Source organism: Lissotriton vulgaris, chromosome 8 (genome assembly GCF_964263255.1).
Source record: "Lissotriton vulgaris chromosome 8, aLisVul1.2, whole genome shotgun sequence".
NCBI lineage: Eukaryota > Metazoa > Chordata > Amphibia > Caudata > Salamandridae > Lissotriton > Lissotriton vulgaris.
The window spans coordinates 1,308,292,824-1,308,309,982 of record NC_141696.1 but is presented as its reverse complement, the minus strand read 5'-3'; the positions used below and the strand labels follow the sequence as shown (position 1 = coordinate 1,308,309,982).

Below are 17,159 nucleotides of genomic sequence, written 5' to 3'. Positions count from 1 at the left end.
AAGAAACTGAGGAAGGAGGTCACACTGCGAGATTGAAAGGTAAGTTTATTTATTAATTTCTTTAGTGTGCCCAGTGCTTAATTTGTACCGGTGCTTTCCGGTGCTCAGCACCGCCACTAAATTATCAGGACCGGGTCTATGTATCTGCTGCGCATGTGACGTCACACATTGATTTTTTTTTTAAATGTACCTTTACTGTATGTACTCGGTGCAAGCGGCCTCAGGCCCGCAGCATGTTTTTCAAGTCACACAGAGTGTGAGTCGCGGCTGTGAGACTTCCTAACCACTTGGCCTGCAGCCCAAGTCCAAGAGAATATGAATAAATTAAATAATATGTAGAACATGTCGGCCGCGGGCCTCGGCCCTTCTTAGTTCAGTCAGTGCAGTGTTAACTGTTGTCACTTGCCAGTGGGAGGGCCGCACACACACACACACTGATTTATTTGGTGCGGGCCGCGCTGGAGGTTTTGTTGGGGTAGGGGCTGTGCCTGCGCAGATTTTTTCACATTTGAGTGCCACCTGTTACCACGCCCCAGCATAACCACCAACCGCAGCTCCCCACGAGTCATCTCTGTTTAAGTCAGCCGGGCCCGACCCAACCGACGACGACGTTAAGGGCCGAGCTGGGCATCCTGTCCAGGCATCGATCAGCAGCCAGCCAGTAGTACAGAGCTGACAGTCTGGTAGCAAGCAGCACCAGGCCGCCTAATCGTACGAATTAAACAAAAGGTAATGCAGCCAGTGTGTTTCCATGCTGGCCGGCCCACTACGAGTAACGGTAAGATTAGAAGTTAAGCAGTAATTATAAACTAACTAACCAGCGTTGGTTTTGGCATGGTGAGGGCATATTATTGGAATGGCATCGCTAGTTAGTTGGCTTAGCTTGGTCCGGTTGTAAGATCATCAGCAGGTTGGGAGGCAGCTCACCTCCGATGGCTCCATAAGATACAACCATTATTATGATCATCATGGATGTGATTCATTCAGATTCACTGAATTCCAGACCATGCAGAGACCAGTGCCTGGCCTAGTAGTAGCCGCGGAAGCCGTCAACCCCGGCTGCCGGAGCGGTACACTTTTATGCATCTGGATATGGCAGGGCGGGGCATGCCCTGCCGGCGCCACAGTATTGGCCTGCCGGTGCCGGGTAAGGTTTAAGTAAAGCTAAAAGGCCAATGCGAGGCTAGAGTAAAATAAAATGAGGAGCCAGATGTCATACATGGGGGGCTCATTTTGATTGGACTGATTTCTATCTTTTAAGATAGCAATCAGCAGGCCTCGGGTGCATTGGTTCTCATAGAGGGAGTGGTCCTACAGATGGGCGGCGGTGCCGAGTGCTGTACTCCTCGATGCTGCACAGCACACGTGACCAATGACTGACCAAGCGTCCATTTTCAAGCCCTCGTCCTACAGTACTAAAACACCGGCATCACTCTGGTTGTTTAAGCAGCACGTGCCTTGCCCAACCCTGCCCCGTAGACGGTTTCTTGCTTCCAGTCGCCTTCTTGTAATATAACAATCTGGGTGTAACTGGAGAGAAGTGCTGATACGTCCACTGTGCTCCCTTTTACAGAACTGGAAAACAGTGACTACACCCCGCACCCCTATGGGTAGGTAACTTTCCCTTACTGAACCAGAGGACAGACATCGCTGCCAAGGTTTCAGAATGCTGTGTGACATTTTCATAACTGAAATTATGAGTGACATTTCAACAACTAGGAGTGACACTCTCATGTGCGCAAACTTAATTTATTGGAAGTCACTTTTACCTGTGCTTACGCAGCTCTTTTTAGTGAACTGTGCAGAGCCAGCATGGCGCGATCGTACTTTAAGTGACACTCTTTTGTGAGCAAAACCAAGCAATAAAGACAAAGAAACATATAAATATTCGAAATTACACTCCATTGAGCAAAGAGAAAGTCTAAAAAGTCACTGGACTAAGTGCGCTAATGGGAGGCATCTAAAAACTGTGGAGAACAGTCATACTACTTCATGCAGTGGAAGGCATGGGTGTAATGATAATGCAGAAAGTGATGTTATCTGCGTGGTGCCTTAAAGAAGCAAGCAGATTATTTCGAAGGGTTAATGGCTAAAGTGCATGAGGTGAATCAACAAAAAATGTCTGACAGTCTCTACAAAAAAAAAAAATTGTGCTGGTTGTAGTCGGAAGAAACTATTGTTTCTAGCGCTTTCGTAATGAGGCCTAGAAGAAAGGGAATCCGATGAAAATAGTTTGTTTCGCAACATTGGAAAGAAATAATTTATGTTATTAATAACACACGGACAGTACACACACTCGGGTGGGTGGCAGTGGCAGGTACCTACGTATTAGTCTTGAGTTTTTCAGCACTGCAGGGCCAGGCTTTCTGACGTCGGTGACTCTGCAAGGCGGCAGGCATACGGCTGGGAGCCACACCCACTGGCAAACTTTCTGCTTTGCCAGTTTGCCGCCTGCTTTAAGTCCATGCTGACGGGTGTCTTTATTGCGACCCATCTGTCCTGTCAGCCGCTGCAACTGGTCACAGTGTCAGACGGTCAGTCTCATGACTCCGTGACAACTCTCTCTCTGGGCTTAGCAATGATGAATTTGCCGGCCATAATAGTGAGCTTAATATTACAGCCACAGAGGCGCAGGAGGCCCATTTTGAGCAGCAGACAGCACTGAGTGCCAACATTGCGGCCGGAGCCGCAGCCTGCAAACCAGTAGCCTCCCGCCTTGCTTACAAACTCCCCGCTCTGGCAGCCATTAGGCACTATTACCTATTGACACAACAGGCTGTGTGACTCTCAGAGCCACGCGTCGCCGAACGAAATGGTAAATACATTGTAGTGAAACTGCCAGCGCCCCAAGCCTGCAGGAGCAGGGCGCACAGGCCACGGGCGGCTCACTGCTGGCTGCCACACTGACACACTAGTTTGCCGCGCTTTTAGTGACAGCTGAGACACCTGCATATGCGCGACAATGCATTTCAGTGCAGAGATGCGGAGCACCACACTGAGATGCGTTAGTCTAACGCTTGATGCGTGATACGTAGCCGGACTGGACAGAAGCTACACCCCGCACCTTTCATGGTGGCGTTGCCCCTCGGAACACCTTATAATCTCATCTGCTTTGAAGGGTGCCTGGGCTCTCCCTGGTGGTTGGAATGTGCCTGGTAAGTGCTTAAGAAGGCCAGTAATAAAGTGCGGCCACTATGTGTGTACAGGGTCGCTGTAGCCACGGGGGGCAGGAGGGGGGCATAAAAATGCCTGACCCCCTTAAATGCAACTGCAAGGTTGTCAGAGAAGGCTTTCAGGCTCAAGCTTGCTCTGCCATGCCTATGGGGCTGATAAGGTCCTCCCAAGGGCTCCAGTCCTAAAAAAGAAAATCAGCTAACAGGGCTCAGTTTTTACACAGATGCCATCTGAATTTAGCACTGCCAGTTAAAGGTGGGGGTGAAACTAATAGAGTACATGGGTGGAGCGAGTGGCTGGAGCCAGAAAAAAGTGGGTCTGGCCTCCGAGAAACATTTGAGCATCTGCACTTCATATTTTACAAATTAGGCACTGGTGTGCCCCCACCCTCAGTACATGTCATGGCGCCATTGGACACACGTACCAAAGGTAAAAGTGTTTCACACTAGGGAAAAATGCATGGTTGCTGAATTACAAAGACTTAACACGTGTAAATTATGCACGCTCTAATTTATATGCACCAATGCACTTTATTCACATAAAAGTCTAATTTCTATTCATTTTCCTTAAGATACTTGAGCGCACCTTGTGGACTGCATACAGTACGCTTGGATACGATTGTGACATTTGTGGAGTTACCATTTTTTCTTTTGATTAACTTATTACACATACACACTGGAACTAACACCAAACCCACTACATTCCTTGTTAGAATGGAAACACGGATGCCTTTTTCAAACCTTTCTGCAGCACTCATGCCTGACCCACTCATATGTAAGTCAGGCTAGGAATTGCATTGGGTAATATTTGTGAACATCTGTAAAGTTACAACTGAGCCACTGTTCCTCTCACATGTATGGGATTTCCAGTACACTTCTGTGAAACCACACTGGAATTGTTCAATAGTCCAAAACTAAATGTACGTGGTGTACGCTCAGTACTCACTGTGGCCATCTCAGAGATATCCAAATGACTTGGGCATAGTGAGGGGATGTTCTACAGAGAGGCGCGTCTGTTTGGAGTTCCAATTACCATCCTACCGAGGTTGACAAAGTTCGTGAATAATCACAGAAGACTTGTGAACCAAGAAGCAGACGCCCTGAATTCTAAAACATTGACTACTGTTTGCTTGTAGGTTAGTTCTTTCTATGGAGAAGGAAAATTGAATTAGGCATTAATTAGTTATGCTAGGCCTCACTTTGCCAGAGACCCAATGATCATCTGGCCTCTGCGCTCATGTGTTTCAAACTTTCTTCTTTCAAAAGACTTTGCCTTTGGCTTGCCCAAATACCGGATTGGGCAACGACTTCAGAACATTACAGCATGACAAATACCTATGCTGGTCTGGGAGCACTGGATTCTTGTGTAGCGGCACACTCATTTCAAGGCGCTTAGAGAGAGTTCCCTCAAGCATGCAGTGGAAGGATACAACTCTTCCAATCAGAAGACTGCGAGACTGAAATGCTCCTGGAGTTGGACAAACACATTGATAGCAATGAAAGCTTTCAATATATGTAATGTATTGGAAACAACAGCTCTCGCCAACAGGCAGGTAAAGCATTCTATAGCCAAGACCAAAAAAGGAATAAAAGCAGTTTTTGTTTTCTTCTATGTTGTCTTTCCTCTCACAGTTTGAGCCGCGCACTTCTTGGAATAGTCAATACAATCGCTGTGCGGAACTAACAAGATGTCACTCTTTGAGACAAACAGTCCAATTTAGGTTAATCTTTGTAAGAATAGTCTATGGCGGCACAGGGCTGAGCACTTAAGAATGTTCCAGAAGCACAGCAGGTGGTCTATTTCTTTCAACAGGATGACATGAGAATATAAGTTCCCAAAGCAGTCGGCGGCACATCTTGTCACAGATGCCAATACTCTTTAGGTTGGAATAGGAGCAGACAAACACAAATTCAATGAAAAACATTTATTTTCAAAGTAGACAGCAGACAGAAAACCTTAAGCACTCACCCATGTGTCCATAAGTATCTAGATTCTCCAGTCATCACTAACAAGCTGCGGCGAGGGAGTAGGACAGCCACAGACCGCCCATCAGGATGCTTGAACTCCATGACAATCTGAAAATAAAAATAAACCCCTCAATCACCGGACAGCTCTCTTCAGCATAGCTGTGCCCAATCTGAAGGCACAACCATAACAGAACACACAAATACTCAAGAGATTAACAGATAAAAATAGACTGGAGAAATATTTTGCAAACCAACACCAAACAGAAAAGCTGGCCAGTTTTTTTTATATTTGCTCTGAACGGAGAATTGTGAGACAAACATGCCTTTTTCGGGAAGCCTCTGCTGCTTACAAAGGAGAAAAAGAAAAGAAAACTACAGGTGGTATCTCACAGTGGTCCAAGGAGTGCTGAGAGATTATTCGGCCTGACACATGACCAGGGCAGTTCGTCCCAGGGGCAAGCTAGCAGAACGCCAGCTGCCAATGCGATTCGTTTTCATGTAAGGACCTATTTCATTTGTTTGAAAGGGTGACCATAAAGTTGAAACAACAGCAACTTGATTTACCACAGTATCACTCAATCAGAATAAGTTCTTCTGATAGGACCAATCTGATTTTCACAACTGGTGTGGGTAGGCAACTCCTCGGTAGGCAGTGTCATCGTCAGGATTTTGTGTGTCCTGGGCAAGACTTATTTTGGTGGCCCTTCTAGGGAACAAATTCGATTTTTTTTTATAGTAACATTTTATTGGAATTTTTTATGATCGCATTAAAACGTTTGCCTTGCCCAGTATCAAAGCCAAATACCATTGTATTGCTGTTATTTTCCAAACCAGGATTAAGTCAAGACCCAGAACCTCCACATTGCTACAATTCGACCCTCTAGTATTATCTGTTCGACAGGCCATGGTACTCACCATTTTTTCCAAATTCTACCATACTTGCACAGGCATCCCCAGGTCTTGTAAATGGTTGCCTCCAGTTTGCCACACCAATCCATGCCCCCGGTCAAGGCTGTGATCGAGGGGGGCATTGAGGTAGTCCAGCCACTGGCAATGTCTCTCTTGGCTATTAGCGTGCCACCCAAACCAATATACTTTCCTACCTGGGTCCTCCTAGGTCACCAAGTATACTAAGCAGGGCGATTGTAGGATCCCTAGACACAGTCTAGCCCACCACCGCAGACAATACATCAAAAACAGCTTTCCAATAATCCTGAATCAATGGACATTACCAGACAACATGGAAAAAATCACCCTCTTGAGTCCTGCACTTATAACATGCGGGAAGGCCCACCTTCTATAGGCGATAGGATGACATTCAAGCCTGATGCAAATACTTCCACTGTATAAAGCAGAGTCTAGCAGAGATCGTCAAAGTGTGATGGGCCACACAGGCATCTCTACAATCTGCCTCATCCAATTCCCCCACATGACCCTCCCACTTCTCCTTCAGAGGAGTCAATGATGTTGGTCCCGTCCACTACCAGGGATTTGTACCTTTGGGACCCCCCCCCCCCCCTTTGCCTATGTGGCTCTAACAAATCTTATTTTTCAAGGAGCTATATTGGTGTGTATGTAATGCACGCCTTAGCTTTACATAACAGTAAAATTTGGAGTTGGGCATGTGGAAATAAGACTTGAGTTCCTGAAACTCCTTCATGTGGCTGCCACTTCACACATCGCCAAGCCTCGATATTCCAATGGTGTCCCAGCCCTTAAACCCTTGCTGGGTGGATACCTACTCCAGCCAACCAGCCCACCCACAACGGGGTTTCCTCAGTTAATTTGCAGTTCCATGCCAGCCACCGCAACGTAGCCCTCCACACTCCAAACACCACCTAGGTAACCTCTAGAATTGTGGGAAGGAATGGGGCACCATAAGGATATGTAGGATGTTATCCAGGCCCAGGATAGCCAATTCAGCTCTGCATGTGGGTTTGTCCCACACTCCATGCAACCATTCATTCATAGGAACTAGATGTGAAGCCCAGTAATAAAGGAGCACGTCTGCCATAGCGAGGAGCCCCTCATACACTGACCGTGTACACTTGCTAAAGGAAACACTGGAAGGGCCGCCAGCTCAAATCAACTTGCGTCTCTAAGCCTGAACAGAGTCAAACATGTTCAGTGGGATGCACAAAGGGTCGTTTTGGAGAGTATATAGGAATTTAGGAGGGATCCCATTTAATACAAAGAGATTCTACCCATGGTGTTGAGAGGTAGGTTAGGCCACCGCAAAAGATCTTCTCTAGCTTTGCGCAGCACAGATGCAAGATTCAGGCTCCATTTAAAGTCCAGGTGTTGAAAGCTAACCTGACACATCGGAATGTGGGATTGCCAGGTCTAGTCCCGGCAGTCTCCTCTCAGGGGGACCAATAGAGATTTGCCTCAATTAAACTCAAGTCCTGATGGCTCCCCAAAAATGCCTAGGATCTGGAGAAGTCTAGGCCCAGTATCTGCAGGTCTAAGCAGGTCTAGACAAGAATAAGAAGACGTCATCTGCTTAAAGCGCTATATGCTCCTCCATAGTTAAGCCCAAGTCAAACCCCCAAACCTGAGGATTGCAGCGGACCCACAATGCCAGCGGTTCGATGGAAAATACAAATAAGAGTGGGGACTTTGGTGCCCCGTTTCACTGAAAAAGCCTCTGATAGTACACCATTAACCCTCACCCAGGCCCGGATGCCTGGGTACAGAACCCCGAAGTAAGTCAGGAATAGAGGCACAAGGCCCATACCCTTAGCACCTTGTCAAGGTAAGTCCAATTGATTGTATCAAACGCCTTTTCAAAGTCAATTAATATAAGGGATGCCAGACCACCCAGAGCTCTAATAAGGGACACCACTATATGCACTCTCTGAATGCAGTGCTGCGTCGGATGAATCCACACTGGTCGGAGTGCAGGTGCTTTGCCAGTAGTTTAGCATAAAGCTTGGGGCGGAGTTTACGACAGAACTCTACAGGGAGCCGGTCGGGTCCCAGCATTTTGCCTGGATTAAGTTCTGAAAGCGCGTCTCCGATTTCTTCTCCGGTGATTTTGGTCTCTAGGGCAGCCCTTTCCTGGGGAGACACTCAGGGCCGAGAAAGCTCTTCTACCAAGGGGACAGCTTTCTCAATATCAGGGAGCTTATGGCATGCATAGAGCTCTAGAGTAGCGGGCAAACGTGGCAGCTATCCCCTGAGACTCCTACAAATTCGAATTTTAATACCCATTTTATGCTAATTCAAGCCTGTATAATGCCAAAGAATAGTATGTTAAACTTTAGCATGACCACAAACAACAGTTGAAATATGTCTTGCCCGGGACCGCAAAAATCCTCAAGATGACACAGAGTACAGATACAGAGGTAGATGCGGGTAAAATTGAATAGGCAAAGATCAAATAAAGAGAAAGTTCCCTTTCAAATGGCGCCCCTTAGGAGGTGGGGGCCCTTGGCACTTGTCCACTTTGCCCATGCTTTAAAAAGGTGTGATGTGATTTCATAGAAAAATGATTTCATGGAATACCATTACGAAGAAACACTGTAATCTTAACTGTGTAATAGAAATGTTCACAATGAGTGGCATTTACCTTTTCGTAAATAATAATTATAGAATGTCTTTTTGTTCGAAATTGGCCTTAGAATGCTCATTTTTTTAAAGTTTACATGCAATGGTCGTAGTTCTTACTTTCTGAAACAGTTTTGTCAGAGACATTTCATTCACTGGTTTACTTTATTTGACACAGTCAAACAATTACTTTAGATGCTTTTAATTCGCTTACCCATCACCATCCCTAAACACCATTCATCGCTGACCCCTCATACCCTTAAAAAACTATAAATTCTTGCCCTCTAAAGCCCCTCACCACACCTAAACTACACGTCCCTGAATTCTACACGCCCTTTATACCCCAAAAATCCACCATGCCTGAATCATAAAATCACTCACTGGGTAGTAAACCCAAAAAAAAACCTTACTACGTCTAAACACCACTCATCCCATACCCGTTAAAACACCTCAGCACACCCAAACTTCACCCATCTCTAAAAGCTAAAAAAAAAGCCTTACCGCTCTCAAACACAAGACATCCATGACCCATAAGAAGTCCTCTTCACCCTAAATTACTCATAGCTGAACCCAAAAAAACCCATTCTACATCTAAACTCCACCCATCCCTGAATCCTTAAAACCTTCCACCACCCTTAACTCTCCTCCAACCTGAACCATAAAAACTCTTCACCACCCCAGCCGATACCCATCATTGAACCTTAAAAACCCTCAACAGCCCTAAACTCTGCCCATCCATGAACCCTAAACCCCACAACACCCTTACCCTCCACCCACTCCTGAAACCTAAAAACACCTTACACATCTAAACACAATCATCCTTGAACCCTAAAAACCGCTTACCACCCCTATACTCCATGCATCTCTGAAACCTAAAAATCCCTTTCTATGTCCGATGCCCATTATTCCTGACCCTTAAAAAACCCCATCACCCAAAATACTACCCATCCCTAAAGCCAAAAAACCCACAGTAGTCCTAGATCCCACCCAAATTGAACATGATTTTGGATTTTTTCTTCAAATTTTCAACCCTTTAAAATGTTTCCTTTTATTTTCGATTGTTTTTTATTTCCTTAAAATTGGTTTTTCGTGATTTGGTTTCCTCCAGTGTGGTTTTTCAGTTCTTGTTTTCCATTAATTCACACACATCACTTTAAAACGTCTCCGACTGTGGGACACTCTGGCATCCCGAAAACAGTTGGCTGGTTTTCTGTGTTTGGTCACCTTTTTCCAATTCGCTGTTTTGTGCGTTTTCAAACCGATTTAAATTTTACAGCGAACTAAAAAAGGGGATGATTTAGATAATTTTGATTTCACTGAAACTGTTCTTAGTCCCCTTATATCAATCACCATCAAACATGTCTTCTAACTGTGCATTAGTTTATTTGGAGCACAGAATGTGGGGGACACCTTAACGCCGGGGGGGGGGGGGGGGTAATGCTTCCATTTTGGTAGTTTGTGATTATAGCAAGATAAGTGGAATATGGGAACAGGAATATTAAATGTAAATAATAACTATTATTTATGGTGGAAAAGCCATACAGCCGTAGAGCAGTGTTTCCCAAACTGGGGTCTGTGACACATTCCCAGGGGGTCCTCAGGCAGCAGTTTTAAAAGCACTCAAAAATTCCTTGTAAAAATAGAGGTTTTCAGGCAACAATAAAAGTGTCAAGATAACACCAGTGATTAGTGTACCTGCTGGAGAGAAATGAGAGTTTTGTCCAGTAGCAGGTTTGACCTATCTAATGTAGAACAGAGGGTTAATATGCCTGCTGCAAAGAACGTGCACCATGCATTTTATAAAACAGTATTTTATGTGCATAGGTCAGTGCATTACTTCTTTAGTTACAGCGATTCTTTTGTTACTCTTCAGCTCATAAGAGACAATCATAATCTAGCACAGTGACCTATAAACTGTACACTCCCTGATCGTCAAATAACTCTAGAACCTTCAAATCAACCAATCAGCATTTAGAAAGGTCATCAACAACAGTATATGGAATGTATTCAGGTTAGAGGATACAAACTAAATCTGGGGGTGCTTCAATGCTTGTTTGGTAATTAAGTCTTAAGCAGAACCAAAAATGCAATCGTAGCTAGCAACTAGCTACTAAAAAAACATCAAAAGTAAGCTTATGGCACTATGCTTCGGTGATCTTACCTGGCTGGTCCATGCGTTAAAATGGTTAAGAAACAATGCAGACAAAATGTGCAGGAGTGACCTCGACTCAATGACACACCACATCTGAATATGTCCCGCGCTACGCACGGACAGAAAGTCATTGATGTACATACATTTCAACAACCTGCAGCTTAGGACGTGTAGACAAGCGGTCACCGAAGCCTTGAACTCTAATGGGAGAGTTGAACAGTTGACTCGTTACATTTGTAGTGCTCGTAGCGAATAAAATGGCCGGTTTGGAAGATGGACACACAAAAGGATTGTATACCCAATCAATGTGGGTGACGGAGCGGACTCTTGATTCGTACACTTGAAGTTTCAAAGACGATCTGCGCCCTTGCTATTGTTTTAAACTCTTTATACGTGATAATCCTGCTCCAGCGCCTTGAACCTTGACTATGTTTCAGACCCATACATAATTATTTTACCTTTTTAACTGTAAATTTTAGATAACATTTCGAAACGATTAACTGTTATAAGAGTATGCATTTTGCAATGATTCATTACTTCATTGTAACCTGTGTTTTTTTAATAAGAATGCTTTTCCACATGCCATGATTGTAATTACTCGCGCATGATTACAACACATTTGAACTTTGAGAAACCAGTGTAAAGGTGTCAATGACCTTCACAGCCCCAGGGCACAACAAAAGCTGTGCAAGCTCCCCGAAGCACCCGCCCGAAGCGCATCATCACCCTCCTATCTCAGTATGCGATGAGTGAAAACAGTTGGTAGCAGCTACAGAATGAGCAGGAAATGTATTGTGACGTATTTGCAGGGGCGTGGCTTGAACAGTAAGATTGGGGGGCCTGGGATATTACAACAATCACGTTGATACATCATTTCAAGTTAATACGGCAAGCAGGGCGCACAAAATGAGCTTAAGGGGCAGTGAAAAGGGGGAGAAATGCAGATTGGCAGGGGTACTAAATAAGGGAACACACATTATTTAATTTAATAATTAATATATTTTAGGACTTTCCATATGTGTGGGCCCGTTTTTGTCTGTGTGGCAAAAAAAATCCTGTTGAAATACGGCAGATACCTCAGCCATAATCCACTGAAAGCACCTGTACACAACTATTTATCACAAAATGCATTTATTAGAGGGCGTGTGACGCCCTCAAACCCCCGGCGTATTTGGAAATTGTGCTCCTTTAGTGCTTCATACCTACTCTACCCTGAGGCCGTGCTGCGAGGAGGGAGATATGCTGGTGTTTCCTAGGTGGCGAGCGTTTCGATGTCCTGCACGCCCGTCAGAGTTGTGCTCTTCTTATCGTCTTTGTATGCAGGACCCGAACAATGGGCATTTTTTCTGTGAGATGCTGGGGACTTCCTTGATTCTCTACCGAGAGTCCAGCAGGTGTTCGTTTTTTATTAGGAATGAAAAGTCTTCGACGCATCATCGTTCACACATTCAAGCGCCCACTTGAAGTCCCTGTGACACAGTGCTACAGTGCTCCACTTTGACCCAAGCTCACCCTAAACGCATTCATTAAGCCTCGTAGCGCGAGGCGGCCTCGCGCGATGACGTCACACATTCTTGTCCTACGTGCCTTTGATCCCAATGACTTTTATCCAAGTAGAAACTTGGAAATTACCACCTTCGAAGGACAACAGAATAGAAAGACGTGGGCACCTGGTGCTCTCTTTAATTCACCAGGAACTACAAATCGATAAAGCAACTCATGCACCGCCGGATCCGTCTGCCTCCTGACAGTCTGGCTCCACAGGAGCTATTTCCAATTACCCTTTTCGTTTTTACTCATTTTCTTTCTTCTCCGAGGTGGCAGACTTAATAAAGATCACATTTCCACCCAGTCAGCCTATGGTGCATCACAAAAATTACAGTGGAGGTCAAAAACGATCATGGCTGTGAGCGCTTACCGATGCGCCCTTGCATTCCAGCCCTGCCCAAACTCTTCAGAGAACATTTAACAAACCAGAAAGATCTGGCAGAAGTAGGTAGCAGAAGTGAGGATATGGACAACCCACCGAAATCAATACAAATAAGAATAAGAATGATAATATAGGACGTGAGATCAGTCGGTCGATCTCGTTATAATTAAAACCTATGGCCAGCAACCTGCATACAGATCGTAGCAACACATGTTATAGAAAACTGAATACCAATTCAGAAAGCATGATGGTAACTTCTATGTAATCTAATTTCACTTTGGCTTAAAAGCTGCCCATTACTTACCAGCAACTTTCCTTACTCCTCAACCCTTCATCACTTAAATACTCAGAATTACCTACCCAGGAACCACATGTATAGCAAAATCCCCAAAATTCTCACATTTAACTTTACCCTCCTGTCCCTTCTCCCCATCCGGAGAGACCATACAAGGGAGATATGGTCATACTCACCCTGCCATCACCATCGAGAACATAAGAACTTAGACAAGGAAGTGTAATGGAAGTTGTTAGACCTAAACAGCCTTAGGTGGTCTTCTTCCCAAACCTTTTGACTTCCCCCTCCATTTTCTGACATATTTTTTGCTGGCTTTAGGACTCTGTGCTCTTTACCACTGCTAACCAGCACTCAAGCGCTTGTTCTCTCTCTCCTGAACATGGCAATATTGGCTCATGCCCATGTGGGATAGTTAATTTATTTATACGTCCCATTGTAAAGTGCACTACATGCGCCTAGGGCCTGCAAATCAAATTCCACTAGTGGGTCAGTAGCACTCATTGTGCCACCCACTTAAGTAGCCCTCTAACCATGGCTCATCCCTGCCATTGCAGAGCCTGTATGTGCAGTTTACACTGTCATGTTGACCTGGCCAGATAAACCTCTTGCCAGGTTTAAACCTTCCCTTTTTATACATATAAGACAACCCTAAGGTAGGCCATTGGTAACCCAGACGGCAGGGTGCAATATATTGAAAAGGCAGGACGTACTTATACGTTTTATATGCCCTAGTAGTGAAAAAGTCCCAAATTTGTTTTTTCACTACTGCAAGGCCTATATCTCCCATGAGAGAAAATTAGGATTACTTTATTACATCTTTCCAGTGTAATTCCCAAATGTGAAGAGATAGATTTTTCAAGTTTGGTGTCTCTGAACTCACGATTTAATAAAGTTTGATTTTAAATTGCAAATCCAAAAATGCCACTTTTATAAAGTTTGAAAAACAACACACCTGCCTATGCTGAGCAGTTTTTTGGAGACAATTCTTTGGTAATTGTACATGAACAATAAACATGAACAATGGCTTTTGAAATTGCAACGTTTCTTTTAATTTTTTGCAGACTATTTTGCTTTTTAGTCTTTTGCTTGTTTTTTGGCATGAGAATACAAAAAATGTGTGAGAAAAAATACATTTACATATACACAAGGAAAAACACACTTTGGTATGTACAAAATTCACTCAAACTGGCATTCAACACATTCTTGGCCATCCAGACATACAAAATGCATTCATACAGGTCCCATCATCATAATACAGTTTGTAATAATGCAAGAATAGTAACAGTTGTAAATTTCAAACAAAAGTGAAACTTTTTCAGTTTTTTAGAAGGAACAATAATCCATCACTTGAATGACACAACCATGCCAACAATGATGATATGGGACTGGGTCAGGTCGACGCGTTTCGAACCTTATCCTTAACAGGTTCTCATCAGGACCACAATGTTACTAAACGGGGAAGAGGAAAGCAACAGTCACTATACTAAACCTTAGAGATCACCATCTCAACCAATGTACCCCTGCACTCAGCCTACCTTAATGCGTGGGTCAAAGCTCCTCAAGTAATGTGGAAAGACGATGTATTCCCATCAAAGGGGAGCGAAGAGGTGCTGTGAGGAAAGGATAAATGCATTCAGTCATACCGGCTCACAATGTACTGCCTGTATTTAAATTAGAGCGGGGCTTGGTGAGACAGAGGGAGGTAGCGTGAGGTAGGACAGAGGGAGGTAGCGTGAAAGTTGGCATTTTCTTACTTTAGTCATTCTGTTCCTTCTGCTTGTGTCTGATCACACGTCTGGGGTGGGTGACAGCTGGATTTTGTGCATTCCCTCTAGACAGCCACACACAAAGGGAGCTGAGGTGTGACTGATGGGCCATCTACATTTTGATGGGCAATCCTGGGCAGAAATGGAGTAATGAGCTGGACACGGCCTCACACTTACACTGAATAGGCCGTGTCCTGTCTCCACACAAAGGAGTGGAGCCAGGGTAGGAAGGGAGGACCGCTGTGCACTTCAAAGACCTTTCTTTGAAGTCTCCCTTGCTTCAAAGGTACAACTGGGTACAAGTACTGGACCGCTCGCACTACCGCTTCAGTACACTTCTGGATCTGTGAAGACAAGAAGAACTGCTGTGCTGTTAAAGGACTGCCACTCTACTGGACTTCTGCTTTGCTCGACTCCTTCCTTGCTGTGATGCCCTCCTGCCAGGGTGAGAAGGACTGGACCTGCATCACTTGAACCCAGGGTGACTCCAAGGGCATGCTGGCTTGCCTCCTGATTGAAGTCTCAGGGACATAAATGACTTCCAACCCACCTGCATCTGCACCTGAACTCTGCCATCTCTGAATCTGCTCTGCCAAGTGGTGCCACCCCAGTTCTGGACCCTTGAAAGTGTGGCTGAGGTGCTTCTTCAAGCCAACCCATGCATCCTCTTCGGAACCGGCACAGCTTTGCCTTTGCATGGGTCTGAACCGGCACATGTTTGCCTTTGCGTGGAACGGAATTATCTCATCCTGGTTGTTGCGTGGAGTGGATCCGGCCTGTTTCCTTCGGAACCAGTGCATCGCCCTGAAGCATCCTCTGCTGCAGAGCAGCGCATTGCATTCAGAACCAGAGCATCGCACTCAGAACCGATGCATCGCCACTGTTGCAGTTGTATGATTTGCTCTAGCACCGGAACACTCCAGGGAGTAGCAGCGCACTTTATAAATATGCGCTAACATAACATAACAGGTATAATTCATTTAGGCAGTTTAGACAAGATATGTAAAAACATTATCGTCAAATGAATGAAGAGACTCAATACATCTATTTGTATGTGCCACTGGCATCATATTTATGCAGGTAAAAGGGATAGACAATAATATCAACACTGTAGGTAAACAATACTACAACCCTAGTTGTACTTGGTGCATTGAAGGTGCAAGTGGTGAGCACAATAGCGACGCAAGTGACAAAGTGATCAGCGTGAATGGTGCAAAAGTAATACGCGCTTATTGCTTCTAGGAACTATTTTACAGTTTGATCTTTAAAAACTCGTATCTTGCCTTCTACTTATTGAATTTTTTGTCGTTTTTGTTTTGTTTTATTTATAAAAAGGATTCTGTTTTTTTCTAAACTGATGTGGATTCTTTTTGTGTTGTTTTAACTGTTACTGTTTGAAGTGTTGCACAAATACTTTATACATTGCATCTTAAGTTAAGCCTGACTGCTCTGTGCCCAGCTACCAGAGGGTGAGCAAAGGATAATTTAGGATGTGTTGTTACTTACCCTGACTAGGATTGTGGTTCCTGCTTGGACAGGGTGCATACCTATGCCAACCAGAAACCTAATTTCTAACGCTGGTAATCAGCAGTGGGGATTGGACTTGTGTTTGTGCTCTGCCATACAGTAACTTGGTGTACACTACCAATCCACATCCAAGACCATTTTGAATTTGTTTCACTTCTCCCTGATTGCCATTATTGATTTTTTCTTAAATCATGTCTCTAACTGCTGGACCATCTAAACCTGCAAATATGGAATTTGAGCTGGCCAACCTGGAGGCTAGCTGGAGGCCAGCTCAATCACTGGCCAATCACTGTGGTCAAAGCACTGAATAATACATTTGCTGCTCTGGAGGGGCTTGAAGTATGTGATTGACAGGAGGTAGTAGGGAGGCCCAGCATACTCAGCAGTCAGGCCCAGCAGGTGGGGAATTCTTTAAAAGCTAGTCATCCACTAGAACCGAGAAGTGATATAGTAAAATCATTAAATTGGAACATAGCTGGGCTTAGATCTAATTTGGATAATCCAGAATGGATTAGGATTATACATCAATATGATCTAGTATGTCTGCAAGAAACGTGGGAAGTTGACACTGTCTATATTGACGGTTTTCGTACAATTCAAACTCCAGCAACCCTCTCAAGGTCAGGCAGAGCGAGAGGAGGCCTTTTCACTTTGATAAGAAACACACTATTTGTGAAAATCTTTAGAACTGATAAGGAGTTCTCTTACTTCCATCTTGTAGTGTGTAGCGGGCCTGGCGTAGAGGACATGTTGTTAATTAATTTTGCTAATATGTCCCAGGTGATTGATTCACTAGAGA

General features: G+C 44.5%; 1 protein-coding gene across 2 annotated transcripts in view; it reads right to left on the bottom strand.

Moving 5' to 3' along the window:
- The window catches only part of ALKBH8 (alkB homolog 8, tRNA methyltransferase), a 410,467-nt gene that overhangs the window by 139,113 nt on the left and 254,195 nt on the right, over positions 1-17,159 (bottom strand). For both annotated transcript variants that reach the window (XM_086935245.1, XM_086935246.1), the window contains exon 8: positions 5,143-5,249. In XM_086935245.1, the coding sequence (XP_086791371.1) occupies positions 5,143-5,249 (107 nt within the window). The remainder of the gene's footprint in view (positions 1-5,142; positions 5,250-17,159) is intronic.